A 27,673-nucleotide genomic window follows, 5' to 3' on the forward strand; every position below is an offset into this window, starting at 1 on the left:
AGGAGGAGGAAGAGGAGGAGGAGGAGGAGGAGGAGGAGGAGGAGGAGGAGCGGAGCCTTCCCCTGGCGGCCGTGTGCGCGCTGTGCCCCGCTTCCCCCCCACCCCTCGCCGCCCTCCATGGCGGGGCCGGCGGCGCGGCGGGGCCCGGGCTGCGGCTCGCTACTGCTGCTGCTGCCGGCGCTGCTGGTGAGCTGGGCGGCCTGCCAGGCTCCGCCGGTGCCCGGCGCCGCCGCCGAGCCGCCCTGGGACGGGGCCGATGTCAGCGTTGAGCGGCGCTTCGTGCCCGAGCGCTGCCTGCGGGCGGTGCGGCGGGGGGACTTCGTGCGCTACCACTACCTGGGCGCCTTCCCCGACGGCACCCGCTTCGACTCCAGGTGCGAGGGGCGCCGGGGACGGGACGGAGCCGGGGACGGGGACGGGAACAAGCGAGGCAGGTGTCCGAGGGGCGGCTGGGGCCGGAGAGACGGGCCCGAGCCACCAGGCAGCGGGGCGGGGAGCCCCGGAGGTCGCCACCGTGGTGGTGTCGAGGCTTATTGCTGCTGGAGGGAAGGAGACCGCCGGGGGGTCCGGGCAGGATGGAGAACAGGAGGCTGCATCCCGACACCGAGATACCGAGCCCAGCGCTGTCCTGCCTCGTGCCTTTTGCTGCGACCCGTCACGGAGCCACTGCATGCAGCGATACCTGCCCGCTTCCTACTGCCACGTCCCGTCACCGAACGCCTTCGTGCAGCGCCATCCTGCCCCTTTCCTGCTGCTACGTCCTGTAATGGAGCTGCCCGCTTCCTTCCACGCCTCCCCTGTGGCCTTTCGAGGCTCAAACCTACCACACTGCAACAAACGAGGAGTCTTTACCCGAAATGAGAGAGTCCTTCAGCAGTTCTTACTAAGGAGTAGTTGTCTATGTTGCCTGTAAATGAGTGTGACCCGTCTGCAGTGGAATGTCCTGCTGCCTTCCTCCTGTTATTTTGGGGTCAGGAAGCCCAAACAGTGGGATCGGGAGATTGTGAGGGATGCTGGCACCGCTCACTGCTTGTTTGTTTTCTCGTTCACTGCCGGTGATCAAAGTGTTGCTTGCAAAGGGAAAGCAAACTAGATTTTCCGTAATCCTGATAATCTTTCATGCACTGCAAGGGAAATCTCCAGTCTTAGGGAAATAGCTGTCCACAGAGTAAAGCCAGCGCTTCCCTTTGGGCTGGCCCAGCTGCAGCGTGCCGGTAGCACCACTTCAGCAGCGCAGCTCCACACCAGGAGCAGGGCACCGCAGCTGGTGGCTCCGCTGGCATTGGTGCTGTCCCAGGGAAGAAGCCCGGTAAGGACAGAGCACTCCTTGGCAGCCCACAGTCTTGGAAAATCAGCCTTGGGTGCAGAACGGAGGAGGCAGAAAGGCAGCGTGCTCACTGCTCATTTAAAAAATATGTGACAGTCTGGAAACCGGCCCCGTGTGCAGAAATGTGTTTCTGATTTGTACAAGCGTGCACTGAGCCACCCTCACTGGTGTGCTGAGTTGTGCCAGCAAAGTTCTGCACTGGGGCAGGACACCTGACGGGGCTTGGGTTTAATTCTGCACCCCTGGTAATTAGGCTGTGAATTATTTGGGTAGGGAATGGGCTGTGCAGAGCTGTACGTTTGTCACTTCGGGTCCTCTAAATGTCAGTGCTGCCAACTAGATGATAACCATGGCAGTCCAATCTAACCTGAGTACTTGCATGGCCATCTTCGTTTCAAAAGGCTGTAAAAATCAGCTGTGGCCAGCTTGTAACTTTTTTCCTAGATGGCAGCTCATGTTGACAGACGGTTTTGTTATTCTGTACCTGTGGGACTCTTTTTGGACTGATGACAGTGGTCTGTTGTTTTAGGAGCTACTGGAAAATTTGGAGTTCTTGTGTTCTGGAGGTCAACTGAAGGAATCTTTTGGAATATTTGTCTTAAATTCTTTATCACTTACAGCATACAAGTTAAAGATGTTCAATTTATACCTGAAATCAGCCTATTAGAAAACCCATTTTTTACCAGTTGTATTTGTTACTTGCTTTTTAAGTTTATGAAGGTGCTTCCCAGCATCAGTGTAGTTGAACACTGCTGTGAAACTGGCCTTGAAAATACTTCAGGCGTTGAAGTGAGGGCAGGTTTACTCTGTTTCTTCTTCGACTGCTGAAAGTGTTCTTGAGGCTTAAACTTTCCTTTCTCTACAGGTAGTTCCAAGCAGAAAGTAGTAATGCTGCTCTTCTTGTTAACGGGCTGCTTACAAAGTCTTACTGATCACAACTGTTTCACGTAATTAACTAACGTCCTTCTTCATTAATTTCTTTTTATCAGTGTGTATTTTTTTATTTCCATAGCCACAAAATCATTTGAATTTCGAAGTCTGAATCTTATTGCCTATGCATCTGCTGTTAATGTGGTAAATCCTGCTAATAGGAACGAACTGTGCTCAGCTTTAAGGAATCTGCAAAGTCAGTTGGTCAAAGCCTCAGGGTCCATTCACTGCTTTGTTCAGTTCTATGCTTAGCATCAACAATTTTTTAAAATTTAGGTTTATTTTTAGAAAAAAAAAAGAGTACTTTTTTGTTTTATGATCATCCCAGACGTAGTGCCAAGCTTTGTCAATTGCTACAAAATTCCACTTTTGAGGGTTTTGTAGAATGTTATTAATCTTAACATCTTGATTATGTTTTTATATGCACAGCAGAATTTTTCAGCAGCTTATTTAAATATTTTCCATCCTTGCCTGGGGGCGGGAATACTGGTGCAACAGAAAGTGACTGCTGTGTATAGAGGGTTGTCTATTTTAAGGAAAATGTTTTCCAGAAGAAAATCATAGAGTAAACAGAGAGATCCCTCAGTGAAATATTTGAGGGATTTGGAGGCTCTGGGACTGTTAGGAGGCTCAGTGTGTTGTGGAAATGATGTGCACAGTCTTGGAAGTAAAGTTTGACATCATTTCCCTAGTGATATCTAGCCACTGGCTGCTTTCCAGAGTGTTTCAGCAGGCAGAGGCAGAAGCCTTTTCTTTCTTTTTTCTTCAATGTTGCCTTTTATCAGAAAAAAGTCCTTTACATTGTAACAAGAATTTGAGAAAGTGGAAGCAGTGAAAGCTTAGAAATAGGCAGCTTCTGAAATGCATCCTGACTTATGTTTATACATTTTTCTGGGCAATGAGTAGCAGCAGTAACTCAGGTACAGCAGAGCGGGGTCATTGTGTGGCTTGAGGCAGTCAGAGGAACCGCTTATGCCAACGCTGGTGTTATGTTGTGCTAGCACTGCTGCTTTCGGTGCTCTGTAGAAAACTTTCATTAGCATTTACGAATGGTTTATTTTACCTTTCAAATGGGTTATCGAAGTAGAAGATTGTTTGATTGGATATGCTGGTTTTTGATCTGGCAAACCTGCTGTTTAAAGCACGCCTCTATTTTTTGGTGTTTAGCTAAGTCTTAGTGAAATGAGAGCTGGAAATGTAGAGGAGAAAGTAGTTAACCAGTTGGCAAATCTCACAGCTGTGACTCACAAAGGCACCTTTTCCCTTTCCTCTTCTTGCATAAATTAAGCGTAAATTAACCACGTGTAGTTAAGGGCTGTGGATGTCTGCAGGATGGATCCCTGTTGCACACCACTACATCACATTTTGGGTATATGGTGGGCAGTGGACCGAAGGAGGGCTGGCTTGGAGTTTCAGAAACACTTGGATTCAACCATTCCCCTGGCAGCTGCCTTTGGATAGAGTTATGCTAACAGGGCAGGGAGGAGATGGAGTACAGTTAAGCTCTCAATAGCAGAAGCCATAAATCAATAAATGAGCCACTAACCTTTCTGCTTGCTTCTCCCTCCTTAGCTATGACAGGGGATCCACGTTCAACGTGTTTGTGGGGAAAGGCCAGCTCATTGCTGGGATGGACAAAGCCCTGGTTGGCATGTGCGTGAACGAGCGGCGGTTCGTGAAAATTCCCCCCAAGCTCGCCTATGGGAACGAAGGCGTGTGTAAGTACAGCACCAGGCACCTGAATAGCTTCTTGTGCGGGTGACTGATGGACATACAGAGGGTTATAAACACAAAAAGGATGGAGCCGTATCCCGTGGGTTGCTTTAGGGAATACACAGATTGGTTCACTTATTGCTGATGTCCGATAGAGCAAAGGAAGCAAACTCCCTTGTGTTGTTTTGCTTTTCAGCTGGTGTGATACCCCCCAATGCCGTGCTCCATTTTGATGTGCTTCTGATCGATCTGTGGAATTCGGAGGACGAAGTGCAGGTTCAGACTTACTTCAAACCCGAGAAGTGCACTCGGACAGTGCAGGTGTCTGACTTCGTGCGATACCATTACAATGGGACATTCTTAGATGGGACCCTCTTTGATTCGAGGTGCGCAGCTGAGCTGTGTGTGTGCTTGTCTATTTTAGCAGGTGTCTGATTCACCTGAAACTGTCTTTTCCTCTCCCCTCTACAGTTATGGCAATTAGTGCTAATTGACCAGAAACAGACAATTTTCGGAGGAAATTAAAGCTAGCATCATATAAAAATCAGTAATTTATTCAGACATTATGAGACAGCAGTACTGACTCAAACCAATAAGTTATTTCTAGGTGGGTATTAGCAGCCCAGATCTTATTTTTTTAGTAGTATTTCATTCCCTGTATTTGTATTACTGTCTATAATTAGTCAGCTAATAGTTTTTGTAACCACTGCAGCGCAGCTATTCAATTCAGATACAAGCTTTATAAATTAAGCAGGCAGAGTTCTTAGAGACATTGAGCTATTAACACTTTAATATTGAGATATTAAGTTTATAGCCTGTGTATTTCATTGAAGTTCTGTGGAAAATAATGCTTTAATAACAGCTGCCATTATGTTTGTGAGTGATGTTATTAAAACCCATGTAAGGTTTCTGAAATAGCTAAGCACTCTGGAAAATGCTACTCAGCAAGACCTTGGCAAATCAATGAACCCGTATGTTGGGAGCAGCAAGTTGTGACATATCTTGTGCATAGTATGTGACTTTTGAGGATTATTGTTGTTCCTGCCTACGGCTTTACATTGCTTTTTTTGCTTGTTTTTAGCCATAATCGGATGAGAACTTACGATACCTATGTGGGAATTGGATGGCTGATTCCTGGTATGGACCAGGGTCTCTTGGGAATGTGTGTGGGAGAGAAGCGCATCATCACAATACCACCTTTCCTGGCATATGGAGAAGAAGGAGATGGTAAAAATTACTCCTTTTTTATCCAGTACATCCAAATTCTAAAACAAACCTGACCCTTGTGTATTTTAAATTCTTGGGCAACATTACTGCCAATTTCAGACAAATGGACCAAGAGAGGAAAGAGATGTTACAACTACTGGAAAGAGAGGTTAAAAATGTATTATGGATGGGATGTGACTGATCATAAAATACCTTTTTAAAAATAATATGAGCACTAAGTTGCTTAGTTGACATATTGTTGAAAAAAATAAAATGTAGTTTCATTCAGAGAGTATCACCTGTGGTTAATAATGTCTCCAAAAAGTGGAAGTCACGTGACTGTATAATTCTTCCAGTGACTGCCATGGAGACCTGAAAACTTACATATAAAATTTAGTTCTACTTTTGTTCCTTTTTTTGCAAAGAATGCCCCAGTAATGGCTACAAGATGGGTTAGTAGTCATATGAGACTGCCTTCAGGTCTCATATAGAGGTTCCCATGTTAAATGAGGGGGTAGTTACGTATAGTTTGGAATTCTTCCTTGCTTAAATTCTTGCTCTGCTCTAATGTTTAAGGATGTCTTGATTATGTACGAAGTTTCACATCCCTTCATTACCATTTATTGTGATAAATCCACAAAGCTTTGTTACCTACAGAGGTGGTTGTTTTAAAAATTTGACAAGTTCTTGAGCTCATTGGTTCTCAGACAAAGCAATCCATATGATAATTTGTGTGTCAATGGAGAAGTATTTCTTCACTAAGGTACTTAATTTACCCTTCTTCAGCTTCTATCATGTGGTCTCTGGTTTTGGACAGGATAGGAAGAGCAGATATACAACATTTGTATACTGATGGATGTTTTATGTACTTTAATGAATGTGTTGGTAAACTAAACCTTGCAGCTCAGGTGGACCTGGTGTACATTGACTAAGGTGGGCGTTACTGAAGAGGCTTGTTTTTGATGAGGTAATGGCATCACAATAGGCACAGAATGAAATAATTGAATGGGAGAATTAAATGACAAACCCGCACGTAAAATAACTGACTAGAAAGAGATTACACTAATTTGTTTTTCTTTTAGTTTGTTCAGCAAAAATGTTTAAGCTTTTTTTAGAACATGGTCTATTGTAACCAGCTTCTGCTCTGACACTCTTGTAGGTAAGGAGATCCCTGGCCAAGCTTCACTAGTCTTCGATGTGGTTTTGCTAGATCTCCATAACCCCAAGGACGGTATTACTATTGAGAACCAGCAGGTACCTGAATCTTGTGAGCGGAGAAGCCAAACAGGAGACTTCCTCCGATACCATTACAATGGCACACTTTTGGATGGCACGTTGTTTGATTCCAGGTAACCAAACTGTTCAGTACTGCAGATGCCATTTCTAGTTTGTCTTGTCTGTCTGGTTCATAATATACCTAAATATAATTCTTTGCTACTCCTTTTTTGTGAGTGGAGCTGGCGTCTTCTCTTAATAAAAAATTTACAAATCTTTTCAATACGGGAAGGAAGATAAAGGCCTATTTTGTTTTTTGACAGTGTCAGAGTCGCCATCTAGGGGTCATGATCCACCCGATGAAGCTGTCTATGCTTTAGACGTGTGCTTGAATAGTCTTTGCCCCGTTGTTTATCTGCCAAATAGGTGAAACTACTGAAGGGACAGAACATAAATACGATTCCCATTTTACATCCTGAGAATTGTGGGTCACAATTCAGCAACAGGGTTTCTGTGATAAAGGAAGAAGGTTCACTGTCACTTCATATTCAAAGTGCTCTGGTACATTAGCGCCATGTGCAGAATTACATGAGGAATAATGCCATTGTAGCTTTCTGACATTTTTTTTTTTGCTTTTCAGTGAGAAATACTTTACTACACCTGCTTTCAGAAAAGCTGTTATGAGTAGCTAACAAGAATTGGAAATGAGACACTGTAAAATGTTTTGCAAACTAAACTCAAAGCAGATTGTTTCATACTTCTACAGCTGCTTGAAGGTCAGGATCAGTTTGCAAACATCAGCTGAGTAGTATGCCATGTGTAAAACTTTCTGTGAGGAGGAGTCAGGGAATTGTATCTCAAATAATTGAACTGAGATGCAGGAAGGTTCATGGTCAACCTTGTTCTCCCCATTCAGTTGCCCAGCTTCGTGGGAGGGTAGAAAGCAGGAGGCCAGCCATCAGTGCAGATCTTAACTTACAGCTTATAAAAAATGTAAGTGAAGCACTTCTGGCTTATCCACAGTGCACCTGGACAGAATGTTTCTGTTTTTGAGAAGCAAATGGATGTTGTCTTTTCTGTTGTGATTAAAAAATTCTTGAAAGTGACACGGTTGTATTTATATTAGGGTTGTTGTCAGTAAACAGTAATAAATGCTTTGTGGACAGTAGCCTCTTCATCATCCTAAAGAGCTGACGGTTGTTATGAGGTTTATTCCTTAGAGTGTCATGTCCCGGCTTCCTGCAGAATTTCCAAGAAAGGCCCGTGTCTAACAAGCCTGTGAAGAAATAGAGCAGCTAACAATAGTTATTGAAAGCCTTGGAGCTGACCAAGAAAAAAAAATGTCACTACTACAGGGAGCATGCCAAAAGCACAGCTAATGGCTGGAGTCAAGAGCTCTAATAATCTTTTCTTTCATTTCTTTCTCTGCAATATTCAGCTGCAGAACAGATCCTGGGCAGCTCAGCCAGGGCTGTCTGGACTTAGACCAGTTCAGCAAGCCTCTGAATTAACTAAGGTTCAGTGCTGGTGTCATTCATTCCAAGAGCTACCTTGTAAAGATGAATTAAAACCTTACCTTGTAAAGATGAATTAAAACCTTTCTGCCTTCCTTTCTTTGTGCTGTACCTTCATGTAACATGCCTTGAAGAAAGGCAGAAGGCAGACACATCCTTCTAATAAACGTCATCTGTTGTTGCAGGCTTGTTTTATTCTTACCATAGGTGTTGAAGCAGATCCTTCAACCAACGTTTTAAGTGATTGACATGGTTAAGAAGGGAGGGATAGTGTTGATACTGGTTTGTAGTCATGACTCATTTTAATGATCTGCATCCCAGTAGAGCTTATTTATCCCACCTCCAGCTTGTAGCAGTTCAGCTACATAGCTGTGGTTGCAAAATGAGATAGGCGTCTCACAAAAATTAACCTAAACTATATCTAGGTGATAAGCACTTATTAAAATAGAGCTAGGGCAGGGGAAAATTTAAAGGAGAAAACTGATTTTGTCAGCTGCTTAAACTCAACAGAAATCATGCTGTAATAAAGTGCAGAAATAGGTGAGATTGTTTTGTCAGTATGAAGTAGAAATGCATTTGCAAATAAGCTGTTCCCTAGCAAGGGTCCAGAATTGGTTGGTAAATGATGCATATGCATCACGGACTGATGAAACGTGGTGGCCTAGATTCATCGAACATAGTGATTGCATTGTGTCTCTCTGGTGACAGTTAATGATCATGTGCTTGACCTTAACTGGTTTAGGAATTGTGTTGCAAGATTGCAAACTTCTGTACTTTCTGGAGCACCACTGCTAAAAAGAAAATATTTTTCCACAGCTACTCACGAAATCGTACATATGACACCTATGTCGGGAAGGGTTACGTGATCGCTGGGATGGATGAAGGTTTGCTAGGTGTGTGCACTGGTGAGAAGAGAAGAATAATAATTCCTCCTCATCTTGGGTATGGAGAAGAAGGAAGAGGTGAGGTTGACTTTTCATTCAAGACTCCAGCAATTAATGATGTTTCCTTTGCTGTTCAGTGCAGTTGTATGTAGTTAAAATACATAATGTATTTACTCCACTTTTTTGGCATTTGAAAGGCCTATGAATTAGTTCATTATTTTGTGGGCACACAACTAACAGGATTATACCCAGAATGTGCAAAATTATTTTAATTAGCTAATAGGCAAGACAATAGGACTGCAGGACAGTTTCTCATGTAATTGGTGACCTGAAATCATTTGGATAATTAGTATTTCAGGCAGACTGGTACTTGATGACCTGAAATCATTTGGATAATCAGTGTTGCAGACGGACTGGTACTTGGATGCCAGGAACTCTGTGGTGTGGCATTCCTTCCTGTGTGTCTTAACAAGTGCTGTATGCTAAAGGAATTTATTGTGTTAAGTTTTCTTCCCCGTTCCTTCCACAGCCACAGGTTTTGTGGACTCCTAAGCCGCCTCTGTAAACAGTGGATGCATGTAACAGCAAAGTGTCTGTGTATGTATAACATACAATTAAAATTCCTTTGGGAAGACTCATTAATACCTAAAAAGATTGCAATGAGTGGTTGAAATATGGTAACAGTTCTAGCCAATCACAGTTTTGTGGCTGGTGTTTCCAAAGGTACCTCCGGGGTTGTTATTTGGAAAAAGTGACTTAGAAGAGAAGCCTCTCTTCTGTGGATGCAAATTCTGTGCTGTTGATTTGGGAATTAAGACTTCTCTACCAACAAAACCCATTGCTGTATTTGGATGTGTCTGGCATTGCTGGTAATGCAATTGCACATTATCCTGGGAAGTGGGGGGAAGAAGTTGCTTGCTATCAGGACATATTAGGAACATGTAACTTTTAATACACAATGGCATTCGTTGAAGCACGAGAAGAGCTAAAGAATTCTGACAATCGATAATGAATTGGTACGTGAAACAAAAGCCAGTCATTTAGGGTGGTCACAGGAAATACATGCTTATTGCTTCATTTCTGCCTAATTCTCCAATTCAGAATAATGGAATTCTTTCCTCCACTATGGAACTGAGTGCATGTTCAATGCTTTTCCACTAGTTCTCTGTCCTACACTGGATGCAGCTTGCAGCAGTTCCATATAGCAGAGATGTAGTCCTTTAGTTCTGAAAAAGAAGAGCAAGATGATTCAGTAGAGGACATAGTGGGAATTTATATTCCTACTGGGTACAGTATGTGGTCATCGTAAGCCCTTTTGGGTACCATTTCTTTTTCTACTTGTCCTAATTTGCTTCCTGTTTAGGAAAGATTCCAGGATCTGCAGTGCTGGTCTTTGACATACACGTGGTTGACTTCCACAACCCCTCAGACTCGGTCAGCATTACTGTCAACTACAAACCTTCCAACTGCACTGTGTTGAGTAAGAAAGGAGATTACCTGAAGTATCACTACAACGCTTCACTCCTGGATGGTACTTTGCTAGACTCAACGTAAGTCTGTTATGTGTTAAAGAAAATGTCCCCTGCAGCTGTGAAGGCAGAATGAATAGCATGCAAAGCAGGCTGGAAGAGAAAAAAAAAAAAATTAAAAAACGGAGCATTTATTTAGAATGTGATTTTCTTTTTATGTCTGTCTGTCTGTCTAAGATGTGTAGTAGGAAGAGGAAAAGAAAGACCGCTTCTCTTAGAGAGAGAACCAGAAACAAAGAGGTTGTAGGAATGTGTTGGAAAAGAACATAAACACTACAAGCAGAGTGATGAAACAGGTTGTCTGCGTGGCATTTTGTTTAAATGGGCTAATTCAGGAATCTGGGCAGTCATAACAGACCGACACACAGGGCTCTGTGAATGAACTAATTATGTTCAGTTTCATGGGTAGGATTTGCAGCCTGCTGATGCAGTGCTCCTGAGAGAGGTCTGAGAAGCACTCAGTGTGGTCTTGCTAAAGCCAGCTTGAGTGCGTTGTACAGTAAGTGGTCGCCATCAGGCAACCCACACATGGGCGCTGATTTCCCTGTCCTGTCCTGTTGCAATAAGTGGCAGCATGGAGAAATAATCAGGTTGGTTATGCCTGTGATGATAATGTTCCTCTTCCTCCTTTCTGTTGACAGTAGGTTTATGAGGAAGTCAGAGACTGCTCTGGTCTGTCTCATATCCAACTAAAGCAAAACCACAGCACTGATTGCTGCAGCTACAAGAATACTTTTGCTAGCTTGTTTTTCTGCTTTCATATTTTGCATAGCATTAGTCATCTAAATAATATTTTATTTATGGAATGGCAGTTGGAGAAAGCTATTTTTAAACAGGTTATAATTAATATAGGAAGCAGCTAGATTTTCACAGTGCACACAATAGCTTGCAGAACTGAAAAGCTGGCTTACGTTGAAGCACATGATGTTATGCTGTAGTCAGGTATGTATACAAGTAATGCGTTCAGCTTCAAAACACCTTTTATATGGCAGAAATGCTCAATTCTCATTTTGTAGAAGGAACCAAGGGATACTGAGGCTGTCTTATCGAAAGCAGTTTAGAGAGCACCAAAGATAATGAATCCTGTACGTCTAATTTTCAGGCTGGTTTCCTATCCACTGAATTGTTTTCTTTGCAAATAATACCCTGTTGTACAGGCACGTCCTGCAGTGGTACAGCCAAGCCAAATAACCAATGACAGGAGGCTGACAGAAGAAAAGGTCCTGCTGTTGTGGTGCATACCACATACTGAGTCTTAACATAGCACTGTTCTTTTAGAGTCACAAATATGCTTAACTTCTGGATTTTTAACTTTTGATAATTTATAATTTTAGAAATGAGCTACCAGCAGCAAGGTATCATTCAAAAAATAACATGGTTAAGTAGCAGTGATATTCTTCCCAGCTGTCGTGATAATTCACTCATCATAGTGAATGATTAACATTAAAGGAATGGCTGATCCATGTGAATGCATCCAAATCCTCATAGGTTTGTAGTTCTGGGACATCTGGAGTTTTTAGATCTGCTAAAAATCCCAACTTGGTTGAGTTGAAAATACTTGAAATGCAAAAGCTCTTGTTTAGACATAAACTGCTTTGGGGATTTAATTGGCATGATTAATGATTCTAAGTGGATTTCATCCAAGTAACATATAATTAATACAAGATGACTTGTCAACAGTAGGGACACTTCTGTTTGGTGTTGTCTGTATCCTGCTACCTTGAGAACAACTTCAGGTAACTGCTTGGTAGAACATTGGGCATGAAGTTGATTCTGGTTGATTCTGGGCAATGACAGAACGCTAACTAGAACTGCTACTTATGTGGTAATTTTGAGCAACAGAAACTCTCTGTAGTATGTTGAGTTTGTTTTTTTTTTTACTCTTTCAGACACAGTCTAGGCAAGACCTACAATATAGTCCTGGGATCTGGACAGGTGGTGGTGGGGATGGACATGGGCCTTCAAGATATGTGTGTCGGAGAACGACGCACCGTCGTTATTCCACCTCACCTTGGGTATGGGGAAGATGGAGTGGGTAAGTAAGTTCAGGAACTTGCTGCACATCCACTTAGCATCTCTGGAGCAGCTGACGTGCATGTATGCAGGTTGTGTTATTTGCTGTGCATTAGAATATAAGGCGAGGATCTCTTATCTGATTGAATATTATTTTTAGAGCTTGTTCATTTCATTATTTTAGACAGTCCTCCCATTCCCCAGTGCAATGAACATACTGTCTGTGTTGCATTTTAAGTCATATTACTGCTGTGGCCAGTGTAAAGACTTACCCAGTACAAAAGGGAACACATGCCCCAGTGATGCCATGTTGTCAAAGCGGAAAGCTCCAGGCACTCTGGTGTTGCAGAGGGATGTAAACACTGTTCTTGATAGTAGGGAATGGGGTGCTCACTCGTGGACACACAGTATGTTTTGCAGGAAACAAAACTGAATGGAACGGTTCAGCACTAATGTGTTGGAAAATTCAGGGAACACTCAAAATTTATAAACTACATTTTTCTGTTTACCAGTGCAGTTGAAACCCCAGCAATAGTACATTCAAGACAGCTTGGGAATCCCTGTTTCAGAGTGTTGAAGCTTATCAATTTTTAATGACAAGGGTAACAGTAATTAAAAAGAACAATATAAAAGTGACAAGAACTTTCATATCCCAGTATATATAGTTGTTGTTGGCCTTCTGAGTTAAAGACTGGAGGGGAAGGAGTCTATCGTGAGATCACCAAAATCAATAAGCTCTGGTTTAATATGGAAATGGTTGCATAAGTTGTAAGCTTCAATACCCCCAGAGCAGTTTGTATTTGACAAAGACTGTCAGACATCACACATCAAATGTAATGGAGAATTAATTTGTGAAAAGAGATAAAAAGCAATTTCACTTGTACCTGGTTTCCAAAATAATTATGAAGAAAAATTATGAGCATTAGGAATATGCAGCATTTTACACCGTTGTACAAAAACACATGATTATAAATAATAAATTGAAAATCATCATAAAATGGGAAAAAACGTTATGTCAAAAAAAAACATTATGAATATACCAGTGATAGGTATTTGGGATCATACAACTTGCAGTTGATATCCATGGTGTGAAACATTACATGATTGTTATTGGTTTGGTATATACACACAAATCTGAAGACTTTGATTGTTTCTTTGCTGCTGGACAGAAGTTAGAGGTGACCTCTATTCAACTTTTTCAAGTATAAATTAAACTCCTTCTGTGGTTTCATTGAAGTAATATACCCAGCAGTTACAATACCGCTGAGTCTGTCAGTACCACCTGGATATACAGTGTATTGTCAAGATAAAGGAAAATTAATTAATTCGCACAGTTTTTGCTTTACAAGTTAAAAAAAAAAAAAAAAAGATGCAGTTTTATTATGAACTCTTCCTTTATGTTATGTTCACCTCTGCTGAAGGGAACAGAAAGGTTTGGTGGGCTTGGAATCCCAGGGCCTGGGGATCATAGTAGAGAAACAGCCATTGGAGCTGGAAGAGAAATATTATTTTGGACTTAAAGAAAATGTACTCTTCAATGTAAGAAAGGATGAATACCATAGAATCATAGAATTTCTCTTTGCCGTTTTTTGTGACAGAAGGAGAAGTGCCTGGTAGTGCCGTGTTAGTTTTTGATATTGAACTGCTGGAGCTGGTGTCTGGCTTGCCTGAAGGATACATGTTTGTATGGAACGGTGAAGTGTCTCCCAATCTGTTTGAAGAAATAGACCAGAATCACGATGGAGAGGTTCTTTTAGAGGAGGTAAGCTAAGTGAAAACACTTCCAGTGGTTTTCTCCTTATTGCCATCACCAAGGTAGTCAGGTATTGAAGAATTCAGTCTGTCTTTGCTTTGCTTCCTGTCGAGCTCCACATAGTGTGATTTAACCTCATGTGTCTGTGCTAATTAGCCTAAATTAAGTTGTAATAATTCTCTCTTCAGTTCTAAATGTCTGTTGCGTTGTGAGCTGATTTCTCCTTCTTTCCCTTGCAGTTTTCAGAATACATTCAAGCTCAAGTTGATTCCGGCAAAGGAAAACTAGCTCCTGGTTTTGATTTTGAAAAAATTGTTAAAAATATGTTCACCAATCAGGACCGAGATGGAAATGGTAAAGTTACTGCTGAAGAATTCAAGTTGAAAGACCAGGAGGCCAAAGAGGAACATGATGAACTGTAAAGCTATGAAGAGCAAAGAGCACTGAGCTGACCTACTCCTAGGATGCGTGTACTGGAAAGGGTTTAAGCAAGCATGTTTCTGAAAGGTTAGCACTCAGCCTGTGTGTGCCCATGCACATATGCTGGGTAGACTGTTAAAACAGGAAGAGATTTTCAGTTGGAATTGTCAGGTGTATTTAAAAATAAAAAGCAGTGGTAAGTGCCTTAAGACAGGATGCATGAACTGGTAGAGAGTGTACTGCCAGACACGGCATCATGAAGCATGTGGTCTGTTTTTGTACTAAAGATCAGAAGTCATCATTGAACACTACGCAGTCACTTGGATGGGTGGCAGGGAGAAAACTACAGAGTGCTTTTAAAAGAGTTTTAAGAAACCTTCTGTATCTGAAGTATTTCTGCAGCAGAACAAACCAGAAAATATCCCCCATGAAAATAACCTGTCAAAATTGTCAGCAGTTGATCCCAGTTCCTTTCAGAAGGCATGAGCACTCTTTCCAGTAATGGAAATTTTTGAGGAATATTTGCCAGCAGGAACCCTTGATTTACAAATAGCAGAATGTGTAAATGATAGCCATGCCATTGCAAAATTACCATAAGCTGTGAATTAAACAGGCCTGGAATTGTAACCATGTATGCGTTGGATTTTTACTTTATGAAATGAGTTTGCTACCATCTGTATATATTCAATTAGTAACCTTGACTCTTGCTGGCCTGTTAAAACAGTGTTTTTTTAGATCAGTGATTCCCAAACCTTTATAGTTGCTACCTTATTTATAGTTTTCTTAGACTTTACATATTAATATTACAGGGTCCAAATACTGTCATAAATACTGGATGCAATTGATTTTACATTGGGCTTCTGTCTCCTATTTTGGGAATTGTTAGACTAAGGAGCTACTTGGAGCTTATGCAGCAAAGCAGTCTGGCATGGTGAACAAACAAAAAGACAGTGATAAAATCAAGAAGCAGACCCAGCTGTTTACACCTGCGAATGTTCTGGCATATCCCTCAATACAAAATGAGTCCTGGGAGTGCTGTTTAGATTACGTGAACTCTTGATAAAATCACCCATTAAATCTATAAATGTAGCAAGCTGTTTAATAGAAAAATATGCTAAATAGACATGTTTCTGTAAAGCTGTATGTTCCCCCCTCAGTACACTACATGTAAAGAGCACAAATACGCATAGAGCAACACTGTCAAAGACAAATAGAAAGGGAGTTGTGTTTCCTTATACGCTTTGTGTCTAGTTTCTTGCTTTCCTTCATCTGTACATGTGGGTTGTAAACTCCCTGAGATGCTCTTTAAAAACTGATACTTCAGCTGAGTGAAAACATTTTGTACTGGTTTTTAATACAGTTGTTATAGAAAATGCAGAAAACTATTTTTTGGGTTTGATACCATTAAGTGTTGGATAACTGATCTTTTTGTTAAATAAAATGTTGATCAATTACATTTTCTTCTTGGCATTTTGATGGGTGGGAAACAGAGTAGAAGCATATACCCTTCATGCAGCATTTTTCTTGTGCACACAAGTCCTTTTATGTTCAAATCACTATTAACCTTTGAGAAAAAAATAAAACATTTTAAATTAAAATTATTTGATTCAAAACAATTGAAAATAATAAATCACAAGAAGAGTTTGGTTTTGTGCTTCACACAAGTGAAGTTAAATCAGTTCTTCATCCTTACAGGGACTTCCCTAAATTAACCATCCCGTACTGCCAGCATCACTTTTGAGAGCTGGGCAGGTGATCTTTCTCTAGGCTGGGGACTCTTGAGTTTCTCATCTAATGAAGTTGGCTTACATACATGAGGAACAACAACGCTTCATTCCTCAGGCTTGTGAAAGCAAATTCACTGCACTTTGTATCCAAGGTTTGATGTTTTCACTTCTATAGCTCCAGAACCACATGTATTGCACGTAAAATGCTGGAAGCCTGATCTGCGTTGGAACTAGCATCAGCCCTTCATACAACATGAAAACACTGTGGAAATTAGTGGATGGCAATGGAAATCCAAGTATTTATTACCTCCTTAGAAATGTTGACATCTTGTGAAAGCAGATTTCTTGGAAGACTTGAATAAAATGCTCCCCTTCATTTAAATCTGAAGTAGGCTGCTCACTTGTTGCTGTAGCTCAGATGTATTGCTTCTGCACGTTTATGGAGTTGATGGGGCTGGAAGCAAGTTCTGATTGCTGCTAGAAGCAGTTCCCAACAATGTGGAAATAACCTCTCATTCTGTTCTCATACATACCCTGAACAGACAAGCATCTGTTCTGAGTGTGAAAAATTGTTTTACTGCAGAAAATCTTAGTGACTGGGTCTTTCTGCATTAGAGGATCATTGCAGATGCTTCCTTGGAGGTGATCTGAAGCGTTCCTAGTGAACCAGGACAGCAGATCCGTCCTGCAGGGCAGACAGAGAACAAAGAGCAGCACTACACAGAAGTACAGTCAGCTGGTAATCCCTAAAGTTGCTGCACTGGTTTTCTTCAGAAACACTCAGCAGTGATGGTGTAACAGGTCTGACTTCACTGCCTCTGGGTAGGGCAAATCTGAGGAGAGAAATTCTCATTCCATTGTTTCTTAGGCTTTCATAAACATGGTTTGTGATCTGCCTCAATAATGTTTTTTTTTGTCAAGAGGAGTTTTTTTTGTTAACATCCCTCTCCACACAACAATCCCACCAAGGCTGGAGGCTGCCATTTCAGAAATTAGAATACAGCTTTGGGGAGAAATGAGGATAAATGGACAAACTTACTGCAAAATAATTATACCACATATTTACTTGCCTAAATAAAGCCAACGTAAGGTAGGACCACCTGGTTGCATTAGGCTAAACTGCATAAAATCCAGAAATTATGATTATTTCCATAAACCCTCTGAAGCCTTTCTGTTAGCAGCTGTTGGCGCCCACCTTAAGGGCAAGCTTAGAACCATTTTCCTTGTCAGGAAATAGTTTTACTTAAGCTAAATGCCTCTACCCCTGGCTCTCAGTGTGTGGTGGCCCTTCAAAAGCACAGGTACATCAGCATGGACCTTTCCTGGTCCCTCGCCCTGCAGCACTGGCCTTTGGGTTTTGTTGCCTCCTGCCCTTGATGTGCTGCAGCTTGGGCTGGAGTCCCAAATGGGAGTCCTATTCTTTTCTGCAGAGAAAAAAAAAACATTTTCAGATCTTGAGAGACCCGTGGGAACTTGAAGATACCAAGAGAGGGATAGAAGCACTCATCATGCAGCTGGTGGAGGACAACCAGCAAGTTGCCACCAACAGATCCTGGAGGTAAGGAGGGCTGGCTGGGAAGTTAAATTGTGCTGGTGTTGACTTGGAGAATTTAAAACAGCCCCTAGCTCCATCAATAAATAAATCCCTCTACATTACCATCTTGGTAGAGGGGGTGACCTGTGGTAGATAAAGAAAAACTAAGAAAGGAAATATTTTCTACCTCAAAAATATATAATTTTTTTTTAAATGGTAAGTAACTAGATACTTCATAATGTACCTAACTAAGATAACTGATCTTGGAAAAATAGATAACGCTTTAAACATCATTAGTAACTGGATGAAAATGGTCTTGTTTAGCTAAAGTGAGACTCTCCAGAAGATAGGCTGCTGCTGTTCCCCTCTTAGAACAGCCAGGTGCTATTCTCAGAGCCTGGCAGCTGGCTCCTATTAGGCAGCTTGTGGATGAGAAGAAGCTGTCTGCAATCAAGGCTGATAATTACCTACTGGATTGTAGCAGGAAGAGGAAAGAAATACAAGTGTGTACCCAGAAAAATCTAGGTTTTCATAAATATTTTTTTCCTGCTGTCATTTGACAGAGATATTTTCTGCATTATAACTACATGTTTTAAGTATATTCACAAATTAAATCAGAATTTTGCATTTATTGAACTCAAATGTTGTACTTTTCTGTGTGAATAAGCATTCAGTTTTTCTTTAAGTTGAAAAAATGCATCTTTAGTTGTAAGGTCATCATTGTTACATAAGTTAGTGTAAGGTTTTTGGCTCAGTTCAGGACTATAAGTGTGTGTTTGACAGTAAGAGGACATTTGAGCTGGCTGCAACACCACTGAGAAACGTTTTTAGCTAGGTAAAGATCCCAGACACTTGACCTTGGACATCTGCTACAGACAGAACAGATATTGAGGTATGGAAGGAAAAATTAAGTTGTAAATTCACTCAACACTGTTGGTGGTTCTTGCTTTAAGCTTTAGAAATGTGCTTTTGGTTATGGGAAAATGGTTTCGGAAATGCATGATATCTTCCTTTCCAAATTGAATTATAAATGAAGTGTATGATTAGGGCTGTAAAACATCTCTGGTTAGAAAATTGATTTAGAAAGACATGCTGTGAACAGTAGGCCTGCTGGAGAAGGATTGTTTAACTTGTAGGTGCTGTGTTAATTTTATTTGCAGTAAATGCAATGTGCTGTTTGCTCATGTTTTTGGAGAGGTGGCTGATAGTATCAATTCTTGCTTTTTGCCAACATACCAGGGACAAAAAGTTGGGATTTTGAAAATGTGAAGGGTGTACCTAAAAATGCATCTTATGCTTTCTCTTAATTACCATGTAGCTAGCAGCAGAACATAAGATGAAGAAAGGATATTGGTAGTCTGTCCAGCAGTATGTAGGTTCTTAAAATGAGACCTCCTGGTTCAGGATGAGAATGTAAACAACTTTTTTTTTTTCTTCCCTCCCCTAGAAAGCTGTACACGTGGCATTTCAAGTAGATTATTTGGCTTGCAGACACCCTTTCCCTGGGAGATGGGCTCTGCCAGAGAGCTCTGTTGCATCAACAAGCCTCAGATGCTCTTACGTCCCAGCAAGAAGCTGGGCAGGCTCAGTGCTCCTCTGGCAGACCCTTAACACAGAATCAGAGACTGGTATCACCTTGTGATAGGAAAAGAAAGTGTGCTGGAAATACTAACTTACCTGCCTACTTACGGAAGGGTGGTGAAAATCCTTTTCTCTTAAGTGACTGTCATTGTGGACTGAGTGCTTGGTGAATGACAGACAGCTCATTGTCCATCTGCTTGGAGGTGAGAGTGGTGAGTCTTGCTTGACGTCATGCTTGAGAGATGGTTGCCGGATCCAAAATCCTTTCCTGAGGCAGAGCTTTCAGTTACCTGCATGGATACTGAAAACAATCAAGTGCTTTGCCAAAACCATCTGGTGCTTCTAATACTGCCTAGGCTCTAGCAGGCTTATACTAATGTGAGTAACTTGAACTAAGATGTAGTTGGAGATCCGCTGTGGTAATTGGTTTTAAAGCCTAATGCTCTTATTTTTATTGTGGCTGGATTGGATGACAGGATTCTCATCAGGCTGAAGGAGTGATGGTTTGCTTCCCCTGGGGTTGGGTGAGGTTGAGGTGAAGGATGAATGAGTTCATATGAAATCTTGAGACAAGTTGGACATGAATGTAGGACAGTCCTGCCTCTCAGAAACATGACACAAAGAAACTTCACTGATAGCTGGATTACCAGAGTGATCCTGTGCCAGTGCGTGTTGCTGACTCATCAAATGCCGTGGAGCTGTGGCTATCTATCGGCTCCTTTTACATACTCCACATTTTTAACTGTTATCTGTGTTCCAAAGGTAACTTGCCTGTAAATGGAAAAACTTGTCCCAGTGTAAACTATTGGAGTAATGCCTGGTAATTAGCCCCTTGCACCTGGAGACTGGTTGAGTAAGCAGTGCATCCAAACACCTTGGCGTTTTTCAGGAGGCCTTTGCCTTTTGGACTTCTACTTGGCAGCTATGACAAAAAACCCATCCAGCATGATAACTTGTTTTTAAAAACAACACCCAAACAAAGAAATACCAAAAACCTGCCCTCCCCCCCTCTGATGTTAGCTCAGCTAATATATAAATCGAGTGCCTAAATAATATAAATATGGGTGCCTAAACCCGAACCCAATACATGGACCGTTGCAGAAATTGTCTGCTGACCTTTCCTGTAGATGCTGTGGCATTCCCTAAAAGTCCGGCGATGCCCAGGGTACTGCAGATAGCACTGCTGAGCAGGCACCTCAGGCTGAGGTCCTGGGGGATTCATACATAGCATCACCCTGCTCTTCTTGCCTGGAGTGCTGAAGTTGTAGCGCTGGCAGAAGATGACAGCACAGAAGGATGCTTTCTTCCTTCAAGTTTGGCATGAGACCATCCTGCCTTTCTCTCTGGCCTGGGTGAATGGGCTGGGGAGGGAGAGGCCGCATGGACTGTGTGTGAAGCTTGGTTTGATGGCACATCCAAGCAGGAGAGGAAAGGGAGAAAATGCAAACCATTGTGCAGTGAGGAATGTCCTTCGATTCCTGCTGTGTGTTAGGGGTGCCTGCAGGCCTGTCCTGTCCCAGTATTGTTGATGTCTTACAGTAGACTTCCTCCTGTTCTTCTGTAACTACTTGCACAAAGCTGCTCTGTGCCAGGCTGCTCCAAGGCACTCTGCTACACCCCAAACTGCCGCCCTGGCCTGTGCCTTCCTCCACCCCATGCAGCTGCAGCAGCTCCCCTGCTCAGCCTCACTTCTGCAAGTCATTCTCACCTTCAGCTCTCCCTGCACTGTATCTCCCACCTGGGCAGTCTTTGCTCCTGTCAGTAACCATCAGCTGCAGCACCTGTTGCTGCTGGGCTCTCGGCCTTGTGTGTATGGGAGAGAGCAGTGGCTCTGCTGATGCTGCAGCTGTTGCTGCTGCTTTCAAGCCCTCCCTGTTGCCTGGCTCTGGCTGATGGGCTCCTGGCAGGCCAAAGCTGAGGCAGCTGCTCCTGTCTCCTGGTGTCACTGGCACCGCCAGGGCGCTTTCAGCTCTCCCAGTCTGCTGCTGCCTTAGTCGTGACTCAAGTGGAAGGCAGCCAAGACCCTATCCTCTCTTCAGGCATCTTCTGGTTTAAATGTTTTTCTGCCCAAATAGATGGCTTCTAAGGCTCCTGCTTTTGGGGATGCAGCTGGCCCTAGCGTCAGGAGGAGGGAACAACATGACTAGATTGTATACAAGGAGTCCCGTGTAATTGAGGACATCATGTGAGATGTGATTATGAAAGGACGCTCACGCTACTTTGGACTGTGTATCAAGACTCTGCCATCCATTCAAAATGTGTGGATGATTTAATTTCAATTACTGCAGTGGATGCAGAGTTGGGGTAAGCAAACAACACTATCTAGCCTTCTTGGAAAAGTTCTAGCAGGTGTACTGACAGAAATTTTCTGGCTTTGGGGAAAAGAAAAACCAACACAAACAACTGGTGCTACTTAGCACTTAGGCTGAACAGGAATGAGTACATTTTTTGAGATGTGTATGACTTGCTAGTGGGAGAGAAAGCAGATCTAGGCTCTCCTGTGTTTTCACTTCAATTCCTCAGGGAATGGAAGGTGGCACCATTCCTGCTGGATGTAGAAGAAAGCAAAGGGGGAAGAATCCCTATACCGCATGTTAGGGAAAGTTGTCTGATTGCCACTGTTTTACTAAAGAGTAGAGCTAATACAGCTGAGACCCCTTAGGACCAAGGTCTCAACGCCATCCTTACCTTCTCCGCAATGTATCTACCAGAGTAAGCTTTACAAGCTGTGGTTACATCAAGCTGCATCATTCTGTAGATGATGCTGAGAGGTACTGTAACATGTTCAATACCAAGGAAATACTTTCTGAAGATTCAGTAGATGTTTAAAAAGAGGATTTGGATAATAAAGCTAGAGCAGCTAGATGCCGTACTGATGCCCCTGCTTACAGTTTGTGAAGAGTGGAACTGTAACTTAAAGCCAGCCTAAGGTTTGGAAAGGTGGTCCTTAACTGCTCCTGAGGCATAGAGCTGGTTGTAAGAAAACCTGATTTTTTAAGACGGCTAAATCAGCTTTTAAAATGCAAGATTAAGATCTAGCTTTGCCTTGATTTTCTGTTTGGAGCAGCTCACTGAGAACTGCAAGAGAGATTACTTTAGACAAGTCATGCTAGCTTTGACGTGAAACAGCAGGCTGGAATTGGAGCAGTAGAGAGAATAAGATCTGAAAAGATGTAAGAGCTGGTATGTAAAAGCTACCTACAAGGGTGAGAAACTTTCAGGTATACTGACTTATAACAGTATTATTCTCCCATTCCACAGAGATTAAAGAAACAGTAAGGATATAAAATATTTTGTAATTATACACAAATCTGTTAATAGGGAACACTTTGTCTGAACTGGGTGAATGAAGCATTTGTACTGAAGAAAACATGTATGAAAAAATTCTGTGACAGTCTGTAGCATATGAGTATAGCTGATACCAAGATATTTTCTTTGAAAGAAGAAAAGGCAAAACAAACCTGTGTACACTGCTTATTCACAGAATGTTTACATCTTCAGTTTTACAAAATAGTCACATTTGCTAAAATGCTCTTCTGAAATGCCTGATTAAAAAGACAGTGAGCCACAGTATCCCATCAGGAGCAGTTTATCACATCTATAAATCCAATTTAAATCAGTCGTAACAGGAGTGTGAGACAAAGAACAGCATAACAGCAGTAAAAGGAGCTTCTAGTTGACAATGGGCACCATATATACGTCAAAATACCAAAATGAAGATAAAAGTTTTAAATTAAACAGTTCTGTCAATGAGTAATAGACACTTAAGATAGCATGTGTGCTCTTCTGTCCAGTTGCCTTCTGGAAGGAATGGAGTGTCCTGAGACTGCAATTTACAGGATTTTCTGTAGGATAGAGTTGGCAACTTCCAGGGATTCATCTTTCACCAAGACAATATCATAAGAATCCATATATTTTTCCAAAAGTTCATCTACCTAATGGCAGAAGGGATAAAGAGAAAGATGCACTTAGTTGTAGAATATTAAAAGATATTTTTGTCTTAAAATACTGCCAATCTTTCCACCAAGTTCAGGAAATGAGCCATGTAAATAGGTATCATTCATATAAGGATGACAGAGAGTAGGAGTAATGTGACATTAACTGTGTTCATGTTTCAGGATTAACCTCACATTTATTCTAGGTTCTCACATGTACAGATACCAGGAAAAACAAACAAACTAACAACCCACCCCTCTGCCCAGTGCTTTCTCATTTTCCCAAAAGGCAGAGAAGAAAAAGAAAACAAGAGTTTTCTCTCCTGAATGCGAATGTATGTGCATTATCACTTGCCAAACACCCATTTCTCTGTCTCCAAAGAAAATAAAATAAATGTCATGGACTGAATTTGTTATTTGGAAGACTACAGTTTTGCTCAATTATCAATCCGGTATTGAAAGGCAGGAGTGGCGTGGAACCATAAATATGAAATCCACGAAAAACGTTGAGATTCCAAAACAAGTATGGGTCAAACACTTGTTTTGATATTTGACGCTTATTACAATGAACCTGTTGCTAGTTCACAATATTTCACTCAAAGCTTACAAGTATGTCAGGTTACTTACTTTATCATTGAGATATCCGATTTTAAGAATGTGCTCAACATTTGCTACTCCATCTGCCATGCTCAAGTCTCCTTGGGAATCACCCAGCAGTATTATATTACTGTTGTCTTTTAGCTGTTTGAAATACTCTGTATTCTTCAAGGCACCATCATGCTTGTTGTAAACATGAATCAATTCTCCTTTAAATCCTCTTAATATTCCCTATAAAACAAATAAACAAACACTGAAGTTATTTCTAGTATTATGCAGACAAAATAGCATCTAGAATTAAATAGGTATTACTTTTGAAATATGTTTAATCTTTAATTATGAAAAAGATAAATTACTGTTAAACAATGGAATGACTGTAATAGCACTTTTAAGACTAAAAAGTCAGTGATCCTCCCTGCTTGGAGGAGCAGTAAAGGTGTACTGGGCTGAGTGTGAGGCTATCGTTAAAGGCAATGAATGGTATGGTATCTGAGTCACACCACGCTAACAGTGTTTGAACTATTATTCTCTGTTTGACTGTTCACTTGGGAGTGTGCTGAGTAAGCAATTCTCATTTCATATAAAGCAGGGCAGATGGCTACAACTGTTGTATTAAAATGTTCATCTTGTAGTATATAAAAATAGCCCTTAAATCCTGCAGATAGTCATGCATACATACATTTTCATCAAAATCCATAAAATTGGAAACCACTTTGACATTAGAATGGTAGACTCCAGCCTGGTGGATAACTTCCTCAAGAATGTCCCCAATCCCGGCAGAAAATATGAACACGGGGATATTATGTTCACTGAGTTTATCAAAGAAGTTCTCATATCCTTCTCTGCAAAAAAGGATGTAAATATAAGTCAAATCTCCAAGAAAAAAAAGCCAAGAAAGGTCCCAGTTTGCACAAAACATTACATCATATTTAGAAAACAGTATAGTTTTCACGGAGAATTTGTCTTCGTTTCCTTTGCCTCACCTCTTTAGGTTAGCAAGAACCATCAACCTAACACAAAGCATGTAGTTTTAGGAAGAAATTGCTGTTTCAAAATGTTTGGTTTTGGTCAGCATAATCTGCCCCCTCACACCCTCAACCATCTTAATCAAGCCTGTAGTGGAACTCTTTCTAGCTATCATCAGGCTGCACATCTCCTTTTCATCTTTACTGCTTAAATGTTTGACTTGCTAGCGGAGTCATTAACAAAAAAAAAATAAATAATAATAAATATAAAGCTAGGATTTTGGAGTTTGTTGGTTTAAAATCCTGAAAACATTCTTGTCAACTCTTTCCTGAAAACTTTTTAGTTTTCATTACCCAAATCAAAACTATGTACAGTATTCCAAGAATAAGATAGTATCTCTTTACACTTCTCTGCATACACTGAATGGTAGAATTTTTTTATTATTATTATGAAGGTTCTTGAGGAAATTTTAGCTTGTGAATGAAGATTCAATCCACATGGACTTAGACTTTCACGTAGCTGCAGACTGTGTGCTTGCTTACTAGTTTTGCAAAGGAGAAAAATTCAGTCAGCATGGTGAACAATTTCACAAGCTAAGTTTTAATATCCCATTCCACTATTCAAAAATTCACAGATTAGAGAACTTTAAAAGAGATAGAAGCCACAGCACAGAGCACGTTTCAAGCAAGTATTTTGCTGGCATTTAAAATTGCCTTTAACCATTGAGGAAGTACATTATTTAATAACATCAAGAAAAATGTTCCTCAAGTCCCTGCATTTTTATCTCATATAAAATTACTACAGGTAATATTTTTTTTTAAAGGAATAAAGTTGAATTCTACATTCCCCTTTAAGAAAAAAATAAAAAGACACCAGTGCAATTTCAAGAGGATGAAATATATGCTGTCATCATCACAGGCATTTATCTACAAAATATAAATAAGGGGGAGCATGAAGCACTCACTATGTCCAAGAATAATGTATTGCATTCTCATTTTTTTCACTGTCCAAACACACAGTAAAAATCTACGTAAAATGTTTCTAAACAGTATTGTTCAAATCAATAGGAACTTACTTCAGCATAACATCAGATTCCCTCACAATTTCTGCAAACTTATCCTTTTCTAAGCCTTGTTCAATGAGTAATGCATGAGATTTATTGTACCTAGAACATAAACAAAAAATATGTTGGACAACTTATGAAAATTCACCGGTCATTAAATCTTGTGATTAAAAAGCATCCTGTGTTTAATTCTTGCTCATTCAAGTTAACAGCAAAAAAAAACAAAACAACAACAACAAAAAAACAACAGCTATTGTGTAACACTCAGAGATTAATTCAGTTAATGCATTAGCTAAAGCTACATACTGCCATTAATCTGTTTTTAAAAAGGTATTAAATATAATTTTAGTACAACTTGAAGATGGGAAATGTCTCTTACCATTCTACCATATATGGGTATTTTTCTTCAATAGTGAGGGCTGGGTCAATTTCAATAGCATAATATGTTTCTTTCAGCTGCAGTAACTGAAGAGAAAAAAACCAACACAGATGTTTAATGTATCTTTACAACATAACACTTCATATTTGGTCTAACCAATCAAAATAACTTAATTTTATTCCAGTTACATTATTTAGATAAAATGAAATCTGAAATACTCTTTGTACAGACAAAAGGTTAAATTGTTAATATATGTAAGGAGAAAAAACTGATTCTGTTAAACTAAACTATATGCTACTATCAAGAACAGAAGTATTTCTGTTCACTTCTGTTAGTGATTGGATACCTTACAGTCAGCAAGAAAGCTCTCAGAGCTTCAAGGATTTGAAAGGATGACTCGTCCTGTAGTACTGTGTAAATCAACATGCGGTACAGCCAGGGAATAAAACCAGTTCTCTGTACAACAAACAAGCAGCTTGTATGTTTTCTATTTACCTTTTTCCGACATTCCTCTGTGATGAGTTTAGAGTTATCAATGATGTCTGGAGGGGTGGAAAAAAAAGTGGTAAACAAAACATTGTATTTCTTTTCCTTTAGTACTGCAATACACTGTAAATGACTGCAATAATACATAGAATATGGTGTTTGACAGCATACTACTGTTTCCTCAGAACTTTTCTTACCAATAACCAGTAAAAGGAACATTTTTCTTCACAAGCATGATGATATCACAATCCTTCCCTCATATTAGAAAGTAAATTACAAGCCTATTATTTATTGAGAAGTAATTGTTACTGAAATCATTATCAGACATCCTATATATTTTAGGATCCCCTATTTATTAGTAAATATATAATTTACAAGTATTCTAAAAGGGTACAGGATAAAAACATCAAGCATTCCAAGTAGTCTACTAACTGATTCTCAGAGGTGTTGGGACTGTTACTGGCTCTTTAACAATATAAGTCAACCCTACCATATCTAGCCATTAATAACTCATAGTTTAGAACTTAGTTTATAATTGTGAATGACAGCTTATCTGATTTTAGTTCACACTGACTGTGATTAAAATATATATATATGCATAAAGCCACACAGGCACTGTAATACTTTATTAGGATGTACAGCCTTTGTAACAGGTCAATATAAGATCTCATATATTAGGGAATAAGTTGTATAGAAAATTAAATTCTAGGGAAAACTGAAAGGAGTAACAACCAATCCATATTAAAAAAAAAAAAAAAAAGTACTCACTATGACAAGTTGGACATCTTTTTCCATTGTAGGAAAATCTACTTAAAGTCATATCAAAATCTGTAATAATCTATTTAAGGAAAGAAAAAGCAAAACTGTCTTACAACACGGAGGGACAAAATAAAGAATGGAT

The 27,673-nt window shown here is 40.6% G+C and overlaps 2 protein-coding genes across 6 annotated transcripts in view; one reads left to right on the forward strand and one right to left on the reverse strand.

Moving 5' to 3' along the window:
- The first annotated feature begins 50 nt into the window (after window positions 1–50).
- On the forward strand, window positions 51–15,948 carry FKBP9 (FKBP prolyl isomerase 9). Its single transcript, XM_084282697.1, has 10 exons — window positions 51–374; window positions 3,830–3,975; window positions 4,167–4,356; window positions 5,052–5,197; window positions 6,336–6,525; window positions 8,722–8,867; window positions 10,153–10,339; window positions 12,208–12,353; window positions 13,930–14,093; window positions 14,324–15,948. The coding sequence occupies exons 1-10, from the start codon at window positions 118–120 to the stop codon at window positions 14,504–14,506; spliced, it is 1,755 nt and encodes a 584-aa protein (XP_084138823.1). The 5' UTR covers window positions 51–117; the 3' UTR covers window positions 14,507–15,948.
- A 6,971-nt stretch (window positions 15,949–22,919) lies between these two features.
- NT5C3A (5'-nucleotidase, cytosolic IIIA) overlaps window positions 22,920–27,673 on the reverse strand; it is a gene marked incomplete at its 5' end in the record, with an annotated part of 28,365 nt that continues 23,611 nt past the window's right edge. For all 5 annotated transcript variants that reach the window (XM_084282167.1, XM_084282164.1, XM_084282165.1 and 2 more), the window contains 7 exons: window positions 22,920–23,281; window positions 23,909–24,109; window positions 24,558–24,720; window positions 25,920–26,009; window positions 26,287–26,372; window positions 26,782–26,828; window positions 27,541–27,610. In XM_084282167.1, the coding sequence (XP_084138293.1) occupies window positions 23,180–23,281; window positions 23,909–24,109; window positions 24,558–24,720; window positions 25,920–26,009; window positions 26,287–26,372; window positions 26,782–26,828; window positions 27,541–27,610 (759 nt within the window). In that variant the 3' untranslated portion in view covers window positions 22,920–23,179. The remainder of the gene's footprint in view (window positions 23,282–23,908; window positions 24,110–24,557; window positions 24,721–25,919; window positions 26,010–26,286; window positions 26,373–26,781; window positions 26,829–27,540; window positions 27,611–27,673) is intronic.

Source organism: Netta rufina (assembly GCF_964035555.1).
Source record: "Netta rufina genome assembly, chromosome: 2".
NCBI classification, from domain to species: Eukaryota; Metazoa; Chordata; class Aves; order Anseriformes; family Anatidae; genus Netta; species Netta rufina.

Bases quoted from the DNA above. Each gene is read 5' to 3' on its own strand.
- FKBP9 (XM_084282697.1), top strand. From the start codon at position 118: ATGGCGGGGCCGGCGGCGCGGCGGGGCCCGGGCTGCGGCTCGCTACTG. The intron at 6,526-8,721 runs GTAACCAAACTG...ATTTTTCCACAG, and splicing joins GGCACGTTGTTTGATTCCAG to CTACTCACGAAATCGTACAT. The intron at 12,354-13,929 runs GTAAGTAAGTTC...TTTTTGTGACAG, and splicing joins GTATGGGGAAGATGGAGTGG to AAGGAGAAGTGCCTGGTAGT.